The sequence below is a fragment of the Haliotis rufescens genome, unplaced genomic scaffold, assembly GCF_023055435.1.
Source record: "Haliotis rufescens isolate VD_foot unplaced genomic scaffold, xgHalRufe1.0.p SCAF_18, whole genome shotgun sequence".
Classification (NCBI taxonomy): Eukaryota; Metazoa; Mollusca; class Gastropoda; order Lepetellida; family Haliotidae; genus Haliotis; species Haliotis rufescens.
The window spans coordinates 6,878,425-6,899,715 of record NW_025963868.1 but is presented as its reverse complement, the minus strand read 5'-3'; the positions used below and the strand labels follow the sequence as shown (position 1 = coordinate 6,899,715).

The 21,291-nt window shown below is 44.4% G+C and overlaps 1 protein-coding gene across 1 annotated transcript in view; it reads left to right on the top strand.

Annotated features, from left to right (window-relative positions):
* Positions 1 to 21,291, top strand: part of LOC124149663 (fibrocystin-L-like) — a 60,629-nt gene that overhangs the window by 20,902 nt on the left and 18,436 nt on the right. The window contains exons 22-38 of the mRNA XM_048398137.1: positions 606 to 847; positions 2,254 to 2,442; positions 3,063 to 3,233; positions 3,865 to 5,343; positions 6,450 to 6,599; positions 6,776 to 6,953; positions 8,258 to 8,411; positions 8,912 to 9,068; positions 10,159 to 10,238; positions 12,209 to 12,338; positions 13,276 to 13,644; positions 14,530 to 16,031; positions 16,890 to 17,049; positions 17,686 to 17,913; positions 19,315 to 19,566; positions 19,814 to 20,062; positions 20,440 to 20,610. Of these exons, the coding sequence (XP_048254094.1) occupies positions 606 to 847; positions 2,254 to 2,442; positions 3,063 to 3,233; positions 3,865 to 5,343; positions 6,450 to 6,599; positions 6,776 to 6,953; positions 8,258 to 8,411; positions 8,912 to 9,068; positions 10,159 to 10,238; positions 12,209 to 12,338; positions 13,276 to 13,644; positions 14,530 to 16,031; positions 16,890 to 17,049; positions 17,686 to 17,913; positions 19,315 to 19,566; positions 19,814 to 20,062; positions 20,440 to 20,610 (5,861 nt within the window). The remainder of the gene's footprint in view (positions 1 to 605; positions 848 to 2,253; positions 2,443 to 3,062; positions 3,234 to 3,864; positions 5,344 to 6,449; positions 6,600 to 6,775; positions 6,954 to 8,257; positions 8,412 to 8,911; positions 9,069 to 10,158; positions 10,239 to 12,208; positions 12,339 to 13,275; positions 13,645 to 14,529; positions 16,032 to 16,889; positions 17,050 to 17,685; positions 17,914 to 19,314; positions 19,567 to 19,813; positions 20,063 to 20,439; positions 20,611 to 21,291) is intronic.

The window sequence follows — 21,291 nt, the reverse complement described above, 5'->3', positions numbered from 1 at the left end:
ACCCCTTTTGCGAATCGACCAGGGCTTTCTCGCGTGAGGAACGAAAGATTAACCACTTAACCCCCACCCCTCCACATACAAACACCACCACCACACGACCACCCACCCCGATCCCCAACTCACATACACCATCCAGCCAAACACACACACCACCAGCACCACTATAAGACTACCCACCCCATCCATCTCATCCTCCTCCCCCCCCCCCCCCCCCCCCTCCCCCCATCCACACACACAGGCGCGCGCGCTCGGCCCCGATCCCGATTAGTAGTACAGTATACTACGTTTATAACGAACACGCTTATAACGAACTGTGTTTTGATCCCGTCCATTTGCTGTATATCTGCTGTATATATGATGTATATATGCTTATAACGAACTACGGTTATAACGAACTAAAATTAGTGGTCCCTTTGAGTTCGTTATAACCGTGGTTTACTGTAATCCACTACAAATAAAATGAGAACAGGCAATAGCGGTCGTGTTAGGGTTTGGCATCAAATCAAATGATGCAATAGTTATTGCATTACTTTTGCAATCATGGAGTAGTAAATATGGCCCCGGTAGTCATCCATACTTACGCTTCAATACTATGCTTATTTCAGAATCAACAGCATAGCTAACATCGACTATACCCTGAAAGTGACCAACATCTCCCCCTCCCGGGGCTCTCTGTACGGCGGTACCCGAGTGACCATCACTGGCGAGGGGTTCCTGGACAGCAACACGCTGGTCAGTTTCGGACCTCACGCCTGCGTCCCCGACGTCATCAACAGCACCCAGATCGTCTGCACCATCCAGGATACAGGGGTTGTCCATGAGGTCAAAAACACGGGCACGCATACACGTACGTATCACGAATTAGAGAAGGACTTAACAAAGGATATTCTGGTGTCCTATTAAATTCAATTCAAACTTTATTATTAAATCCAACCTAGCAAGTATTGGTTATTCTAAAGACAGAGAGAAAATGTTCAGTTTCCTATACGGCACTAGTAACAACGTGTGGACCTAGACCGTTTGCTCCTTAATATATAAAGCTTAGGGCGGACCATTTGATATTTAAGGGATGTGGTGTGTGTGTGGATTGTGGTGTTTGGGTGGAGTAATAAAAAAAAATCCTTCTTTTTTATGGGCTGCGATTTCTTTTTCTTTCCAATTCAACCCATGGAAAGGATGTTAACATTTTCTCATAGCTCACTAAAACATAATAACTACAGATGTAGGCGATTTTAAAACATGAGCATGAAAAAAGCGGTAAAATAAAAACAAAAAAGAAACTGTGCACGTTTAAAATCAAAATGTATATTGGCACTACAGGTGTGCACAAATACAGATGTAAACACAGTAATACCCTCCCTTTAAGAATATGTTATACTTATGTTGACTTTCAATGCTGATATCGTCAAATAAAGCACCACTTATACATATAATATGCTTTAAACAGAAAGGGTGTGTTTCTGAAATATGTCAGTAAAAGTATCCGATTCCCCTCATTCAAACAACTAGTCCTTATATAGATATATGGTGGCACGTGGTCCTGTGCACAGCGCACAGATCACAATCAGGTGAAGTTAATGAGTGAGTGTGTGAGTTTGGTTCTACGCCGCTTTTAGCAATATTCCAGAAATATCACGGCGGGGGACCCCAGAAATGGGCTTCACACATTGTACCAATGTCGGGAATCGAACCCGGGTCTTCGGCGTGACGAGCGAACGCTTTAACCACTAGGCTACCCGACCGCCCTAGGTGAAGTTAAGCAACGTAGGTCTCGGAGAGTAGGTGGATGGGTGACCACGTTCAGCAGCTTGACTTCTGAGAGTTTCTAGGGCTTCGGTCCTGCCCCACACTGAAGCACATGTACCACACGTGGTGTCTCCTTAGGCAAGTGACTTTGTTCGAAATGTGCCTCTGTTCACCCAGCAGTGAGTGGGTACCCGGTAGGATGAGATGGTAATGTGGCTCTCAACCTTCTATCGCCTCACAGGCAGCTTGGGTTGTATACTCCCCAGGGAGCTGAGAATGAAAATCGAGTTCTCACTGATCCATTGACCGGGGTAATAATAGTGTAGCGCTATGAGCATTCACTTGGAGAATTGAATCTGTCGCATCATAAATGCATTTATTATTATTTTATTATTTATATAAATGCAGTATAACGGTAACCGGATTAACGGTACCCGTACTAACGGTATTTGGATGGGGGAGCTTCGCTGTGTACACTGGATCACTGTATGCTGTTTATGCCTTTAGACTTCGGCTACGGATACGCCTGGAACCCCAGCAGCGTTGAGGTGAACGTCGGGGACTCCGTCAAGTGGTCGTGGACCACGCCCAAGTGGGTATCGGGTATCGGGTACCGCATAGCGGAGCTGATGAACGCTAGTACAACGGTGGAGAAAACCAATGGCGTCACTTCCGGCAGTGTCAAGGTTCCAAATGGTGGGTACAAGTTGAGTACAGATAGCCGTAACTACATGCTATTAAATATTTCAGATTGAGAACTTATTGATATTGATATTAATAAACAAGTCTGTGGTGTGAGTGTTATCAATACATAGTGAGACAAGTTTAAGGCCGCTGTGAACAGTACTTCAGTTGTACGACTTGTCTCAGCTTTTTTGTTGGAGTGAGTGAGTATCATTTTACACGGCTTTTAGCAATTCCAGGAATATCATGGCGGGGTACACAAGAAATGGGCTTCACACATTATACCCACATCGGGATTCGAACCCTGGTCTTCGGCGTGACGAGCGAACGCTTTAACCACTAGGCTCATGTTGGATGAAAGTTCGAAATGATGCAAGCATTATAAGTTCACGAATTTCGTCAAAAACACCAGAATACTCAGAAATTATGAAAATAAAGTTTCTTTCCAATTTCTTCCTGTGAGACAGACACATACACGGTATAAACTTCAGTATCTGGAATAATTACATTTCCCTGAATATACAAGATCAGCACATAGTTTTAGAGAGAGAAAATATTCCCAGTATGAAATTATACAAAATACTGAAAAACAATGATGATATATGTGATATGATGCTATATTTCCCCCACAGGTCAGTACCAGTACAAGTTCGGCGCGGCAGGGAACTTTCATTACTGGAGCGGCTACGCGGACGAGTTTGACACAATCTCCTTCAAGGGCAAGGTCACTGTAGTACAAGCGCCGTCACACGCCAAGGTTCTCCGAGTGACGGTGGCCGGCCACGAGGCTGTGTATCAACCAGGTATATGGGACTTTTTGACGCAGGTTATGCAGAACGCAGCTGTGGTATTCATTTAATACACCGATGTAGTCCATCAACAAAACCGTTGTTTTAAAGAGGCAAAGCCGTCTTTGGTTACGTTTGACAACGTGAATCGACTCAATGTCCGCTACCATTGCGATCGAGGTTGAAACTGGTTGATGGGTAGACAATCGACTTATTTGCCGCCATGTAGTTGTAATATTGGTCACAATGGTATAGAACACAATTCAGTTATTCGTTCTATTGACACTTATTGGTTCTTTTGGTTCGAATCCAAATTCACCCTGATTTTATTTCTTGATTTGCCAGCACCATCACCTCAACCTGCATCACTTCAGGCTTTCCTCCCAAATTAAAAAGAAACTCCGTGATATAACTGAGATACAGTAAACTACGGTTATAACGAACACGCTTATAACGAACTGACGGATATAACGAACTTACTTTTTTGTCCCTAAAATTTGCTGTAGTTATTGTGTATATATGCTTATAACGAACTACGGTTATAACGAACAAAAATTAGTGATCCCTTTGGGTTCGTTATAACCGTAGTTTTCTGTATGTCCAAAGCAAGGTTAAACTTAACTCACTCACTCTTTGTTTCTTACAGGAGGTTCAGACCCCGCTTCCGATGGCCCTTGTCCCGGAATTGTAGACCCAATGGACGGATGCACGGAATCGGAGCCGGCTGACGTCGACGTGTCCAAGTTCAATTTTAAATTCTGGCGCTGCAGTTCTCCCGTCGTCACCGACCTGAACCTGAGACAGGGGTCATCAGTTGACGAGCTCATAGTGCAGGGGTCAGGGTTCAGCTTTACCAGCTGCCAGAATGAGGTCAAGATCGGGGATGCCGTGGGCGTCGTTCAATCCAGCACCAACACGTCCGTTTCCTTTAAGATTGACGCCACGAATGCACCAAGTATCGGGTCTCCCGGGGAGCTCTCCGTAAGGATTGGGAACAGAGGGAATGCGGCGATAGCTCTCCCCGGCGATCTGTCTAGGAGATTCGTCCTTCTACCTGTCATCGAGTCCATGTCGCCTTCTTCAGGGTCGACAGGGGGCGGAACTCTTGTCACACTCTCGGGGTCAGGGTTCCAGGGAACGAAGTCCGACGTTTTCGTAAGTCTGCAGGGATATGAGTGTGTTGTAGAGAGTCTCAACTATACGGACATAGTATGCGCCACGCCTTCAGGTCCCGCTGGAGAGGTGCCGGTGTCAGTGACGGTCCAAGTCGGCGGCAACGCGTTGCCTGTGTCTTGCAACACCAGCTGTAACTACAATTACTCAACAGATCTGTCCCCTACTGTCAGTGCCGTGTCTCCAGCAACTGTGAACACCTCATCGACGTCTTTAACGATCACTGGGACCATGTTTGGGTCATCTGCTTCCGACGTCACGGTAACCGTTGGGGGAGTGCCCTGCGTGGTCAGCGGATCTGTGTCGGACACGTCCATCATGTGTGACGTTGGCGACGTCCCCGTTGGCACACACACAATTGACGTCCGGTTAAAGGGAAAAGGGAAGGCTGTTACCTCATCCACGGTTCAGAGTCTGGCTACTATTTCATCATTTTCACCATCATCTGGTAGCGTCAATGGCGAAGTGATTTTAACGATTACGGGGAATGGGTTCGTCACAAATTCGATTGCAGTGACAGTTGATGGCAACAGCTGCACCATCGTTTCCGTCCACGAAACCAACATCAGCTGCATCGCTCCATCCCACGCTGCGGGATCTGTCGACGTGGTAGTTACGTCAGCGGGGACCACTTATCCGTCCGAGACGTTCACGTACTCTTCAGCGGCAACGCCGACGGTGTCATCCGTGACGCCAACAAACGGAATCGGAGGCAACGCAGTCACGATAGCAGGGACAGGATACAGCTCCACCAACTCCGACAACGCCGTGACGGTTGGCGGGGTCACGTGCACTGTCACAGCTTCGTCTCCGACCTCCATCACGTGTACGCTAGGCGACCAGCAAACGGGGGCCTATCCAATCAAAGTGGTCGTGTCAGGAAGTGGGGCTTCTGCGCAGACAGTGGAAGTGACGTATGAGATGGATGCTACCGGGGTGTCCCCTTCATCAGGTACGTTGACATTGGTTGACATTAAAATTGAGCCCCAAATATGAAACTTGCATGTTCCCATTCAGCATACCTCAGATTTATTTTGTTGTTTCGGGACGGGGGGATAGCAAAGTGACTTAAGCGTTCGCTCGTCATGCTGAAACCCGGGTTCAATTCTCCACCAGGCAACAATGTTTGACGCCCAATTCTGATGTTCCCCGCTGTTGAATTGCCGGACTATTGCTAAAAGCGACCTAAAAGCATACCAAGTTACTCACTCACACTTTGTAAAATGGGTGTAGCATGTGAATTTCATATCATGTAATTTGTAGAATAGATGATAATTATTGCAGAATGAGACTTAGTCGAGGCTTCAGCAGCTTTGAACAGTTTTCGGGTAAATAATAGTTTGTCAACTTGATGAGTCTGAGGTCAATGCATGTTCTAAACATCTACGTGAACGGGGATCGGGATAAATCAGGATAAATATGGGATTCCATCAAGGGATTCGAGCTCGCGAATCGAGAAACTGCCCAGGCAATAACGTCATGCTTTGAATCGTACAATATGGAGAGTTTGTATGATTATGGATCGTGGTTTGGCTATATTATTGATCTGATAGCTGTAAGCTCAACCAAAATGTAGAATTTATTCTTGTTTATTCTTGTGATACTACTATAGCATTGAAAGCTGTCGATTTGGGTGTGATTGAAGTAGACTGTACCAGTTATCATCTTCGTCTGAACGGATCGACTGCACCGTACAAGTTCTCAATAAATACATGTTTGTGGCCTCAGGTATTGCATTCACATATGTCATACATTACACTGGCTGACTGTGACAGAATACCCGTGAAGATCCGGGGTAGAATAGGTCTTCAGCAACCCATGCTTGCCGTAACAGGCGACTATGCTTGTCGAAAAAGGCAACTAACGGGATCGGGTGGTCAGGCTCGCTGACTTGGTTGATACATGTCATCATGATCACATCCCATTTCGATATCAATCACGGGATTGTCTGGCCGTCATATAACTGGAATATTTCTGAGTACGGCTTTAAACAACAAACAAACTAAACCAAATTGATATCGCGGCAAATTGTATTGAAATGATGTCCCTCTTTCCCAGGTGGAATCGCTGGGGGTCAGACGATGACAGTGGCTGGGACGGGATTCATTGTGGGAGGGACGAACGTCACTGTATGTGGGGTGGACTGTCTGCCAGCGCCCAACGCCTCCCAGACGGCCGTCCAGTTTGTGTGTCTCACGCCGTCGAAACGTAAGTTTTACAGTTTCAAAGTTGTCTCCCGTTATACTACATCCACCATTTTTTATTTTTAATACTTCTTATATAATAACAATGTGCTTTAATTCTCACACTCAACTTCTTTCAATTTCTAAATTGACCATCATGATGAAAATCTGTATAGTTAGTTACAAATTACTTTATTGCAGTGAACGTGGTCGGTACCGAGAGCTGCGACGTAGTCGTCACCGTCAACGGCATCATCGACACATTATCCTCCGTGTACACGTACGACGCCAGCCTAACGTCAGATGTTACCGGCGTTTCCCCTACACGAGGGGGCACGGGCGGCGGAACCAACATCACGATTACCGGAACGGGTTTCGGGTGGGTACCCTGTCTCAAGGGTTTTGTTTGTTTGTTGTTTAACGTCGCACTCAGCAATATTCCAGTAATCTGTATATAATCGAGTCTGGGCCCGACAATCCAGTAATTGACAACATGAGCATCGATCCACGTAATTGGGATCGATGACAAGCAACAACCAAGTCAGCGAGCCTGACCACCCGATCCCGTTAGTCGCCTCTTAACGACAAGGATATTCGCCTCTTACGACAAGGATAGTCGCCTCTGACGACAAGGACCGACAATTGCCATTCGGGGAGGTAGTGAGGTGCGAGGGTTTATGTTTATGTGGGTATTTTAGGACTACAAGGAAGAAAGTGTGTTGGATCCAGGGTGAAACATGATCTTCACACAACTGCTGGTCTTGATGTAATGTGAGATGAGAGAAGCGCCCTCTTGTCCACGTATTTAGTATACATCTATTCAAGGAAGTCTATAGGTGTTCTAGAAGATTCCAGATACCATTGGACTCCAAAAGGATCAAAATATAGTACATTTCTCACCACTGCTTACATTATATAGTGATACATTCTTGACAACTAATTATTGTTAAAACATAGAGTTGTGAACTTCTACTGAATCTTAGCAGAATCAATGTAATACAATTACAACATTGTTCAAGAATAAATTACAATGCCATATAACAGTATCTATAGGAATTGGATAAGCAAATATGGCAAGAAGTCGAGGCTCATTACTCACAGAGACCCTCACTTTACTGTTATCGCACACTGTACTGGGCTACAGGTTGTGATTTATGTGCGTTTTATATTGATAAGTCCACATATGAACCGTGATTTAGGCGGTCGGGTAGCCTAGTGGTTCAAGCGTTCGCTCGTCACGCCAAAGACCAATGTTCGATTCCCGACATGGGTACAATGTGTGAAGCCCATTTCTGGTGTCCCCCGCCTTGATATTGCTGGAATATTGCTAAAAGGGCGTAAAACCATACTCACTCACTCACTACTCCCTTCCGTCAGTATAACGAATTTCTAGCTCCATCATGGCATTAAAAGGTTTCACAGAGACTGGTTTCTGGCTGTACATGCGTTGCGTGACTTTCACGGATCATTTTTTTTTAGATATATTCCCTTAACTAACCTTAGCCGACTTGAGTTTGGATTAGCCATGTGATTTATCCCTGTGATTTATCCCTGTGATTTATCCATGTGATTTATCCCTATGGTTTATCCCACACATGTACATGTAACATCTCTATTAACGTTAGATCCATGACTATTGAAGTAGGTAGGAAACATGTTGAATAGTTTCATTGGCGGTCACAGAAGCACCACAGGCGCAGTTACGGTGACGATAGGTGGCGCTGACTGCTCTGTCTCCACGGTAACAACGACGGAAATCACTTGCATCTCCGGTGCAACATCCTCCCAGAAGACCCAAGTAGTTGTGGAAATCAACGGAAACGGAATGGCGAAACAGGTACAGTTTATCATTCTTCATAGAAACATGATTTTTTGTGTGTGTTAGATGATCTATACAAAGAGCTCATGTGGCATTTAACATGTAATTTTTTCTTCGTAAAAAGACAATATAAAAAAAGAGCTCATCATTCAATGTTCGAGACAAGAACACATTATTATTATTATTATTATTATTATTATTATTATTATTATTATAACAAGGTGGCACGAAAGATAGAGTGCACTGGCAAGGCGTTGGAATCCCCGATTCGACTCGTTAATGACCCGTTAAAGTTTGTCCTTGAGAATGCTAATGATAATGGTCACTGGATTGTCTGGTCCAGACTCGATTATTTACAGACCGCCACCATATAGCTGGAATATTGCTGAGTGCGGCGTTGAACAACAAACCAACCAACCATAACACCGTTCATGGCTAAAAGTTCATGACACACCGTTCATGGCTAACCGTTCATGACACACCGCCCATGGTTAACTGACTCCCCGTCAATGCTTCAGACAAACGCAGACTTTGAGTACATCGATGTGTGGTCCTCCAAATACACGTGGGGTGGACTTGACCCTCCGACCAAAGGAGACCTTGTCGTCGTCCCTAAAGGTCAAATCCTTCTTCTGGACACTGACACGCCCATCCTCAAGATGCTGATCATACAAGGTAAGACTGGGACATCCGTAGAAGGCTGATAGATGTTCATGACACGACTGTGTCCCTTAATTGTGCCCCGATCCGCAAGGCGTGTGCTCGACCATCTGGTTCTGTCCGACGATGACCCTTCATATGCCAGCGCATTAACCGTGCTACTGTGGAGACATCCACGGACAGCATGACTTGACATTACTCTCACATTCAAAATTGTTGGTGGCTCACCTCCAGTGAGTGAGTGAGTATGGTTTTACGCCGCTTTTAGCAATATTCCAGTATGTCACGGCGGGGGACACCAGAAATGGGCTTCACATTTTGTACCCATGGCGGGGATCGAACCCGGGTCTCACCTCCAGTTTAAACCACAAATGATTGCTTTCCAAAATTCTTTGAGGATTTAGACATTTTTGAGAATCGGTTTCATGGGGACTAGGGCGGTCAGGTAGCCTAGTGGTTAAAGTGTTCGCTCGTCACACCGAAGACCCGGGTTCGATTCCCGACATTGGTACAATGTGTGAAGCCCATTTTTCTGGTGTCCCCCGTCGTGATATTGCTGGAATATTGCTAAATGGCGTCAAACCATACTCACTCACTCATGGGGACTTGGGTATGTCTTACTTGGCAATGAACTGCCTCGATGCTGTAGATGAAGTTAGGGGGGTTAGATCCCTGGCAACGTTATTACAAAAAAACCTTATATCACTATACTCTGCCTATAACAAGGACTACTCGGTAACTATGGAACCAGCACATACTTTGTCATACAAGTGCAATAATCTTGAACACGACGTTAAACGTTTATACTTTCTCACTTAACCTCACATGGAAATATTTGATAGTTTAAAACGCTTTCGATACTTTCAAGTACATTTCTCATTTGGAATTGGAGTTCCATTGGACTGATATGTATAACTGCTGCACAGAACACCTGTTAGGTTATGTCTACTCCAAACAACATTTTGTCTGTCATGGTGTTTGTTAGTATTTAGTCTTTTTTGCAGGAGACGCATCTTCCACCATTGGTATTCCTACTTTTTTATCAGTTATCCATGTGACCTATTAATAAGTTGGAAATTTACTTCACGACAATAACACATTTCAGGTGGTGAACTGATATTTGACGAAAAAGACATAAACCTAAATGCAGAGAACATCCTCATCACAGATGGAGGAAAATTGCAGGTGAGATGATGTAAACACAACTGCCAGCAAAAGAAAATATACACCTGAAAATATGATTTGAAAAAAACATTACAAACGTCATCAAAGTGTTTCTAGACTGGAAACAGTCTACGAAACTCTGCAAATAAGGTACAAATACACCATGATACCCGTATCAATTACATCGTCTTCACACCCGTGAAAATCCAGGAAGAGAAGAGTTCTTGGGCAATTCATGCTTGCCGAAGAAGGCGATTAACAGGATCGGGTGGTCAGGCTCGCTGACTTGGTTGATGCATGTCATCGAATCCGAATTGCGTGGATCGATGCTCATGATGTCAATCACTGGATTGTCTGGTCCTGACTCGATTATTTATAGACCGCCATCATACGCTGGAAAATTGCTGAGTGCGGCGTTAAACAACAAACAAACAAACAAACAAACATCGAATTGCCATTTTGTATTTGTTTCATTTCTAGCCACTATCACACATGGGCCTATATCTTATATAACTTATTAAATAGAGCAAGTTTAAAAAGAAATTGTATCTCATTACTATTTTTTAAACTGACTGGGTATAACTGGGAAGAATTTTATTTTTTAGTAGATATGAATGTTTAAAAGTAAACTAGATTCCCCTGCATCACGTGACCTATTTTGACCACGCCCCTTCAGCTCGAAGGATGGAGAGACGACCCCGAGGCCATGGCGTTCGTGGCTAAATGAACCTGACAAACAATGAAAGACAAACGTTCAAAATGTACTGGTACATTGTTAAATTATGGTGAACAAAATCTAATTTGAGTTTTCCCGGGCAATGTAAATTTTCCCGTTTCACTGGGTCGTTGAAGGAAGGTTTGGTTTAAAATGTTTCTGAGGTAGAAGAAGTTCCAGGCACTGTGTTTGTCTTTTCAGCCCGGTTTTCAAACTTGTCAATATTCATTGTACCCATCTTCCCGCGGCAAGAGAGTTAACTGACTATAAATGTCCAGTTTCCACTCTTGCCGAACTAGGCTGGTATAATGGAGTTACATTTGGCTGGACTAACGAGTCTATGCATAGTCCAATCAAAATCGCGCACCGAAATCGAAATCCGGTTCGTAAAGTGTCATGCAGATTTCGGTCGACTGCAGGATTTGCAAAGCATGTGCACCGCTAACTCGTTGTCAACAGATATTTTCCAAATCTTTTCATGTTTTTAATCAAGGTGCTCACGTGATTTGATGCACTTCGCGATGTGAGACTCGTTTTATCACAATATAGATCTTGATTATCTATCAGATCGTCTTGACTGGGCGCCACCGTTTTGTTTGAAGCAAATGCAAGTCATACGAGAGGTTGAATCTGATTGGTCAATAGGAGAGGCATAGAAAGGACATAACTCGTAATAGCCACTGGTGGCGCTACGATCGAGCCCAGGAATTCCAGCCTAGTTCGGCAAGATGTGTGTAGAAAGGAAATTTCATTGTGATGTACTGCGGTCACGCGTTCCTTTTGTCTTCCAGCCTTTTAGTATCACTCGATGACTGAAACTGAATATTTTTTATTTTCAATTTTTATTTAATAATTCGTCAACGGGAATGTAATGGTCTAACTTGCATGTGATGATCTGCTGTAAATGCCGATGACATTACATGGTATCCATCAGTAACTTAAACAAAAGATCGAGTCAATGAAGTTAACAAGGTGTCATCGTATACTGTCGAACCTCGTTGTGTCGAACTCGTGGGGACCTGGAAGAAAGTTAGGGTTATCCAAGGTTCGAGACAACAGGGAAATGTATGCTTATATTGGATATTTAGGACCCCAAATGAGTTCGAGACAACCGGGAATTCGACACATCCAAGTTCGACATAACGAGGTTCGACTATAGTATGTATATTAAAAGTACAAGATAAAGGACATTCTTCTGCAGTTACGACTTTCTAATGTGGATACACATATATTGATAATTGAAACTTGATTAACTGTTTCTTTTCTGTGTTTAAAGGTCGGCACGGAAGCGGAACCGTTTCAGCACAAAGCAGTCATCACGATGCATGGTAACTTCCGGTCACCGGAACTACCAATATATGGCGCCAAGACACTGGCCGTCAGGGAGGGAATTCTCGACCTTCACGGTACTTACATTTCTCCGACAGAATTTCAGTGACCGACATGATTCTTATTTGATTACTTATACGTTTGAAGAATATGTTTTCGCATAGCTTTCAAAAAGTTATTGAACATCAGTTTTAGCCGGTGTGTCGGATCATGTGCTGACTTTCTATTTGTTATACATGAAGCTAAACGTTTCTGTAAAGTGTGTTAAATTATCTGGACAATGCGTATTTTAAAGGGCTTATTAAAGTAAAGGGGAGATTGGGTAGCCTTGTAGAGTTCGCTCGTCACGCCGAAGACCCGGGTTCGATTCCCGACATGGGTAGTGTGTGAAACCCATTGCTGGTGTCCCCCGCTGTGATATTGCTGGAATATTGCTAAAAGCGGCGTCAAACCAAACTCACTCATTCCCTTGGGCGTTAAACCATACCCACAGAATCGACTATAATGAACGAGTGGGTGAGTTTATGCTTTACGTCACATCCGCAATATTTCAGCCATATCGTGATGATCGATTATAATGAGAGTTGACTCTAGGTGGCGTAGCATATTTAGAGAGAGGGAGTTTCATTGTCTTAACACTGTTAAATAACGCTACGTCAATTATCGCCAGTGACTGTAGGGTGATATAAATCCTGCCAGGGTCCATGCAGGAAGCAAAGGTACTATAAGTCCCCGTGGTCCCTAGCATGGTGATCTCCCTTCAGTGAATGACGATCTCTAGCCCATTTTTATATTGTATTGTTCTCTAATACATACTAACTTTTAATATTCTCAACTAGTTTTAAATAAAATCTGTGATATACTAGTTATTGTACTGACCATCGTTGACAGGTTTTTGTTTCGTCTCAATATATGTCTTATTAATGTAGTTCTCGTTACGATATGGCTGAAATACTGCCCATGTGACGTTAAATATTAACTCACTCACTCACTAAATAACGCTACCTCTTCCAGGCAAAGTAACTCCCGTAACGTGGACACGTCTCGCGGTAACAGCAACAGCTGGAGACACCACCATCGTCCTGCAACATCCTGTAAACTGGGAGGTCGGCGACCAGATCGTCATAGCAACCACTGGAGGCCATCACAGTCAGAAGGAATCCGAAATACGATCCATCGTCACCATTGCCGCGGACAACGTCACCTTGACCTTAGATTCAGCCTTGACCTACACCCATATTGGAATCACCAGAACGTTCAGCGGTGTTGATGTCGACTTCCGGGCGGAAGTTGGATTGTTGACACACAACGTGGTTGTCAGGGGGTCACGTGATATACAGTGGGATGAGAAGATAGAGGCGTGTCCTGCAGGATTCGATACAGGTGACCTCATTTGTTATTAGCAGCGGTCGGGTAGCCTAGTGGTTAAATCGTTCGCTCGTCAAACAGAAGACCCGGGTTCGATTCCCGACATGGGTACAATGTGTGAAGCCCATTTCTGGTGTCCCCGCCGTGATATTGCTGGAATATTGCTAAAAGCGGCGTAAAACCATACTCACTCATTCATTTGTTATTACTCTTTTAGGCTTTTTTTTATCCAATGGCCACTATCAGTGACGTGCCCCGTGTTAGTTCAGGGTAAACTTAACCCCCTGCAACCTCTGCTGGTCGGACTCATTGGTCAGATGGTCATTCTAGGTGATTTGCCTCTTTTCGTTCGTAACAAAAGACGATAAAGTATGGTACTTGTTATTACCCTTCCCAGCGTTCGACATTAAGGAGATAGATAAAACAAGGACTGTTCAGCTTGTTACAAAATGGTACTTGTTGTTACCCTGTCTGGCACTCGGCATAATTGGGCTAAAACAAGAACTGGTCGGCTCGGAGTCAGTGTGCTGTGTCTGAGTGGGGAATTCATGTTTAAATGCTGTATGGTATCTCAATTCACTAGCACTATACAATCGCCATCCCCACGGAATAATACAAAGAGGCACACACACACGTGCATTCACGTCGCTTTATAAGTGCAATAATCTTGGACGCGACGTTAAACCCAATTTCACCTCTCTTCCATTTCAATATTACTACACGTAGTAATTCCCGAGTATTTTTGGTCAATTTCTTTGAAACATGTACTTCTAATACACTTCCATTGCACTATTATTTGAAACCTTAGAGACGACGTTAAACACCATCTCGCCTCACTTCTGTCAGTTTATTGTAGTGTTTCTTTTTAAATGTTCTTACTATGTTTTTTTCATATTTCAGGGGAGTTCGCTACACAAACATGTTTCCAGGGACGATTTGGAGACGAGATGGGAAGCGATGAATTCGGCTCCAGCATCATGATCCACGCCCCGCGTAAAGACGAGGATCTCGCCAAAGCGCGAATCAGTCACATCGAGGTGACCCATGCCGGCCAGGCGTTCAGACTCGGTCGATACCCGATACACTTCCATCTCAACGGCGACATGTCGTCGTCGTATGTCCGTGGCTGCTCCATCCACCACACCTTCAACAGGGCCGTGAACGTGCACGGCACCCACAACACATTCGTGGAACACAACGTCTTATACGACGTCAAAGGGGGCGCCTTCTTCCTTGAAGATGGAATCGAGACTGGCAACTACTTCCGGTACAACCTGGGCGTGTTTGTACGAGCGAGTACGAGTCTTCTTAACGATGACGTCACACCCGCAACCTTTTGGCTCACCAACCCAAATAATACTGTGTCCCATAATGCAGCAGCCGGCGGGAGCCATTTTGGATTCTGGTACCGAATGCACAAGCACCCTGAAGGCCCTTCCTTCACATCCAGCGTCTGCTGCCAGAATGTTCCTCTCGGGGAATTCAGAAACAACACAGCACATTCTTTTGGTTGGTTCGGTCTGTGGATCTTTGAGTTCTATTTCCCCAAGGTTGATGGCAGCTGTTCCTCATCGGCGGCGGATGTGGCAGCAAAGTTTGAATCCTTCACTGCATGGAACTGTGAAAAGGGCGCGGAAGCGGTTCAAAGTGGTTCGCTTCAGTTCATTGACTTTATTCTCGTCAACAACAAGCTGGCTGGTTATGAAGGCAAGCTTCTAGGTCATGTTCCTCAGTTCGATGAGGCCAACGGCCCGATGGTCAAAGGCGGGCTAATCGTTGGCCACCATCCCGACCTCGCATCTGAACACGTCTGTACAAGAGGCGGAATTGTTCTTCCTTACAATAGTGGGTTATTAATAAGAAATGTCAGTTTTATAAACTTTGACAAAAGCGTCTGCTCCGCCTTTTCGTGGACAAGGATCTCCGGAACATGCTCGGATCAATGCGGTGGATTCCTTTATAAATCCTCCGGACTTCAGTTTACAAGCTCGCCAAACAAAGCATCATATGGATGGGAACACGAGGGCGTGATAGAAGACGAGGATGGGACATTAACAGGTACAGCAGGTGGCTCCATAGTTCCCACGACCGGAATCCTCCCGCCGACCAAGTGTACGGAAACAGCTGCCTTCAGTATGGGTATTGCTGGCAGTGTCTGTGACGAGACGGTGCGCTTCCATAGGTTTGCCTTCAAAGACGTCAACCCCACCTCGCTGAAGGCGAAGAATATTTCCTTGACCAATGCTCATGGGACGAGCATAGGGAAGTACCGAGAGAAGAGGATCTCGCACAAACCTGGCTGGATGGTTGTTCTACCTGAAGGCGAGGATTATTCCCTGACATTTGTCAATGCTGAACATTTGACTAACATCAGCTTCAACGGACAGTTCTATGATTTCGCTGTAAGTATAGCAAGGGCCTTTGTAAGCATAGCAAGGGTCTTTGTAGTATAGCAAGGGCCTTTGTCATATAAGGGTAACGTTTTTTTTCAGGGCATTATCATTTGCAGAAGCCCGAGGTATTCCATTAACTGCCCGACGAAGGGGGACAGTTGAAAAGACCGAGGGTTTCTGCAAATGATAATGCCCTGAAATAGCGTTTCCGTTATTATAGCTAAACTGGATGGAATTTGTTATCAAATAAAAAGAAACAACAATATCGATTTTGAAACAGTGGCCCGCTCATTTCTGATAACATGCGGGCGTTTTTATGATAATTCTATCCATTTTAGCTATAATATAATGTAATATGTAAAGGATAAAATGAATGTCATCGTATCACGGATAAGGACGGTGCTCATATTATCAGGTAGTACTTTGTCTGTCCAAACTCGCTTATTTGCAGTCCGTAGCCGTAGCTCGGATATTTCTCAGTGCGACGTTAAAAAATACTCAAGAAGCCATGGATCGCGATGTAGTGGTTCCCCATTTGGGTACAATTTGAAAAACCCGTTTGGATTCCGTATAAGATTGTCGGTCCCCAGTAACATATACTTGTCGTAAGAGGTGGTCCAGTGGATCGGGTGGTCAGGCTTGATGAGTTGACTGATTGCATGTAATAATATCCCAATTGTGTAGATCGATATTCTTTATGTCAATCGTCGGATTGTCTGGCCCAGACTCGATTATTTACAGATTTCGTTCGAATGCTTCATATAGCTGGAATATTGCTGAAAGCGGCTTTAAACAACAAACTAAATATTAATGAAATGACTCGATTGATCGTAAAGTGGCATAACACGCTCAACCCTTCCTCTTCAGTCCGGACAATACATCACCATGGCCCAGCAGGCCGAAAAACCCGACCGATTCAAGGTGGGCGGGGCAACGATCAACGAGACCGTGGGAGGATTCAACACCGGGAGTGATGTAACCGGCAGCTGGACATATGATGAAGGCAATGGCAAGATTCAGTATCTGGGTAAGGAAGCTGAATAGCCATAGTTAATGGTGCAAGCGACTCTTGAAGATCCGGGGTAGAATAGGTCTTCAGAAACCCATGCTTGCCGTAAAAGGCGACTATGCTTGTCGTAAGAGGCGACTAACGGGATCGGGTAGTCAGGCTCGCTGACTTGGTTGATGCGGTTATATTCTTAGATTATTGGCGTGATACACGAACATCGCAAGCTTTTGAATTGTCTGTACATCAGATGAAGTCATTAACGAATTACATTTAAACAGAGTTGGATGAATAACAAATTTGTGTGGTTTACATCTTTCTCGTAACGTACTGTATTTAGAACAACTCAATGCACAATGGGAATCCTTCACCACAACAATAGTATAACAGTACAGGCAAATCCTTTCATGTCTTGGAATATAATGATACTGTCTCGTTTTTATGCGAGATTGTGGGGAATGTAACGGACCTGGGACGAAGCTATTCTAAATTTTGCAATGGTTATGTCTTTCAAATATAATTCAACGTTGTATTACCATTCCCCAAAAGCAATACAGTTTGCCGTGATGAAGCAACAGTATTGCTGACTGCGACGTTAAGCAATATTCACTCTCAGATCTCAACAACAGTTAACCGATGTAATATTGTTTATTTCAGTTTCCGGTAACACTGGATCAAGGAAGAAGCGTGCCATCTCATATTCCACCGACAGGACCTTTCATTTGCAGGCGTTCCGCTGTTACTATAGAAACTGCCAGCCTCCCCCAGCGCCAGAGACCGTGCTGACGCGCCCCCCTCATATCACCCCCTGGTCCCTCAATTCCTCCTGGGAGTTCCGGACAGGTGGCAAACCCATCGACAACGACAACGTCACCATAGACAGAGGTGTGTTTGTGTGTTGGTTTGTAATGAAAACCGCACTCAGCAATATTCTTGCTATATGTAGGCGGTCGGTAAATTATCGAATTTGGACCAGACAATCAAGTGATTGGCATGATCATCAATCAACCTGACCCCCCGACCCCGTCAACCTCTCACAACAAGCAATAGTTGCTGAAAAGATCCTTACACTCAGTGATTTTTGTAATCTCTCTATTAGTATTAGGACTAGTGCCGACCAGACGGGACAGCAATCTCATTAAAATCAGATCTTAGTTCTCGCTACCGCTAAACAAAGATCTGAGGACATCCCATTACGGGTCACGTCAGACCGACTTTGCGCGAAATATGACAGACGCTGACGAGAAGTCGTCATTAGCCAATCAGAAGGTAGCTTCCTCGTGCTTTACCGCACTAATTTCAAATTGGCGACTACGCTTCGAAATATATTTTGACAAATTCCCGATTAAAAATTTGAAACCTGAACAAAAGAACATTCTGGAAATGCTAATTAATAGATGGTCTAAGTTGTATGGATTCAGTCGTTAAGCCCGTAACTATCGTTCGAAATACCCCGTGTTAAAGTTTTCGAGATTGCATGATTAGCAATCACATTCCGACTGTTACTTTCCTGACCTGGTAAGCGACGCTCTGATTGGTCGGATGAAAGGTCGTTCTGACGTGACCCCTAATCGGATGTGTCCTCAGATCTTTGTTTAGCAGTAGCGAGAACTAAGATCTGATTTTAATGAGATTGGAAGGGACATGGGATTATTAGACGCTGGAGCACCTGCGCAGCCTCTGGTTCGATGTCCTGAAAATATTCTTTTGCATGAAGGAATTAAATTGTTCGTCACCTCCATCCGAATTGAAAAGTTTTAACAAAATATCAACAGTAACCTGTGCAGGAAAGATGTGTCATGTTTTATAGACTATATTTTAAACTCACAGTGTCAACACATCGTACCTGTATCACGCTGATACAGTTAAGCGCCTTAGTGAGTGAATGAATGAGTGAGTTGGGTTTAACGCCGCTTTTACCAGTATTCCAGTTATATCGCGGCGTGTCAGCCTAATGTGGGAGGAAAGCCCGAAGTGATGCAGGTCTCTGACGTTCACCACTTCGGTGAAACCCACGAGCACAGGTATGATGCTGACAAACCTAGAAACATAATCGGGGCGAACCGGGATTCGAACCCACAATCATAGGTTTCTGGCGAGCCCAAGGGACGCAACTCTGCACAGCGAATCGCGGCGCCTTAGACGACTGAGCCACCCGTGCCCGAGTTAAGCGCCTTAAGTGAAGATGCGCTTTGTATGCCAAACCGTAGTTGTATACTAAATAAAATGGGATACCACTCGCCTGTAGCTTGTTTGGCTAATGTGTGAGTGTTCTCTTCCAATCAGATTACTGGATCCTGGCTGACGAAGAGTTTCCTTTGATTGACACTCTGATAATTCACGGAGGTCTGGAGTTTGAGAATAATGCCACGAAGACGTTCAACCTCCGGGCCAAGTACATCATCATCTACGGCCGGTTGGTTGTCGGGTGGGCACACGACCCCTTCCCTGGGGTTGCCAACATAATTCTGTCTGGGTCACACTCCACTCCTGTCTTCCCTGTCAATGATGGGCCCACGCTGGGGTCAAAGGTCATAGGTGAGTGCCTTGTTATGAACGTTGTTAGCGTTGGATCCACAAAGTGAGAGTTTGGTTTTACGCCGCTTTAAGAATAACGTCAACGTAAATAGAGATTACCTGTTATCTTGCAAAATTATTTTAAATCCGTTATGCCCCAAAGCTGACAAGTATTATTTTTCTAGTTCTGACTAATGCATCTGTTTATTTCTTTTTTATTATAATACGCACCTTTCTGACAATTAATTCCTTTTTTACATTTCGATAGCTGTGTATGGCGGACTAGATATGCACGGCCTTGACCCCGGAGTAACGTGGACAAGACTCGGAGTCACGGCCGCAGCGGGAGATAACTCTATCACGCTTTCCGAACCAGTGTCGTGGGCAGTGGATTCGGAGATTGTCATCACGACGACTTCCTACAAGGCTTGGGACACTGAGACCTTCAAGATAACAGCTGTGTCAGCAAATAATCTCACCCTCACACTGAATGGAAGCTTGGCTCACTTACATATAGGTATAACCTTTACAACTTACAACGTTAATTGGTCCGGGGTTCGATCCCAAGCCGCGTCATACCAAAAGACGTTAAAAGATGGTCTGGCATTAAGGGGCTAAAACAAGGACTGTCGGCTCGGAGTCAGTATACTGTGCCTGAGTGGGGTATTCATGTTGAACTGCGACATGGTATCTCAGTGAGCTAGCACTATAAATCGGCATCAGTCCGGACTAGTACAAGCAGCCACACACACACACGTACATGCACATCTCTATTTAAGTGCAATAATCTTGGAAGCGACGTTAAACCCCATTTCACCTCACCTCTGGTACGTTGACCTTTTTACTAAGATATTGTCAGACACTGCTAATTTCCTATACCTACTTCACTTACAGCCGTCAGTGAAACAGTACCTAACGGTCGCAGTTACAATCTCGCCGCCAAGGTCGGCTTGCTGACCCGCAACATCAAGATCATCGGCGAGGATTATGCTGAACTGTTTAGTCAGTCGTTCGGAGCCCGGTTGCTGGTTGCCAGGACAGCAGACTCCACCATGTCGTACAGCGGTAAGTAGTCATTACCATGACAACGGATAGTCGCGATCGTGCGAGGAACAGTTCAGCTTGTCACTGCGCAACTCGAACTGCCGGATGTTGGCTCGCTTTTACGACAATTGCATTTTCTTGCCAGTAGAACTGATTGAATCACGACTCAAAGACCTCATGTTAAACTGTGAAAGATTTCAGGTTTCAAACTTACAAAAAGTTTAATCTTTCTCGTTTTACGAAAAGCGTTTTTTATTATGTCAAAAATGAATACGACTTCGCAAAATGGTTTCTATTACGCCAATGTGCCGTTGTGTAATTTTCAAATGAATACCGACTCGCGATCACCTGTGATAATTTGGATTGAATAGTTATCAAAATATCTAGTAGAACCTGGATGAACACAATCGCTCAACAGTACTTTTAGGACAATGCCTTCAAATATGCAAATTGAGATTTAGTTTTTCGCTCTGATATTTCCAAAATTATTTACCCCCTTCTATTTAAATTCCATTTTACAGTTGAATAAAACTCCTCGTGACAGCTCCGGATTCCCTGTAACAATCCTTGTCAAGCGATATCTCACATCTCACACGAAATATCCGCCAGAAAATCATCTCCGCATCCCAGGGTAAAAGCAGCGTTAACGCCTATATTCCACCTCAATCCTTCTCTGTGATTTAACTTAACGCTTCCTCATTC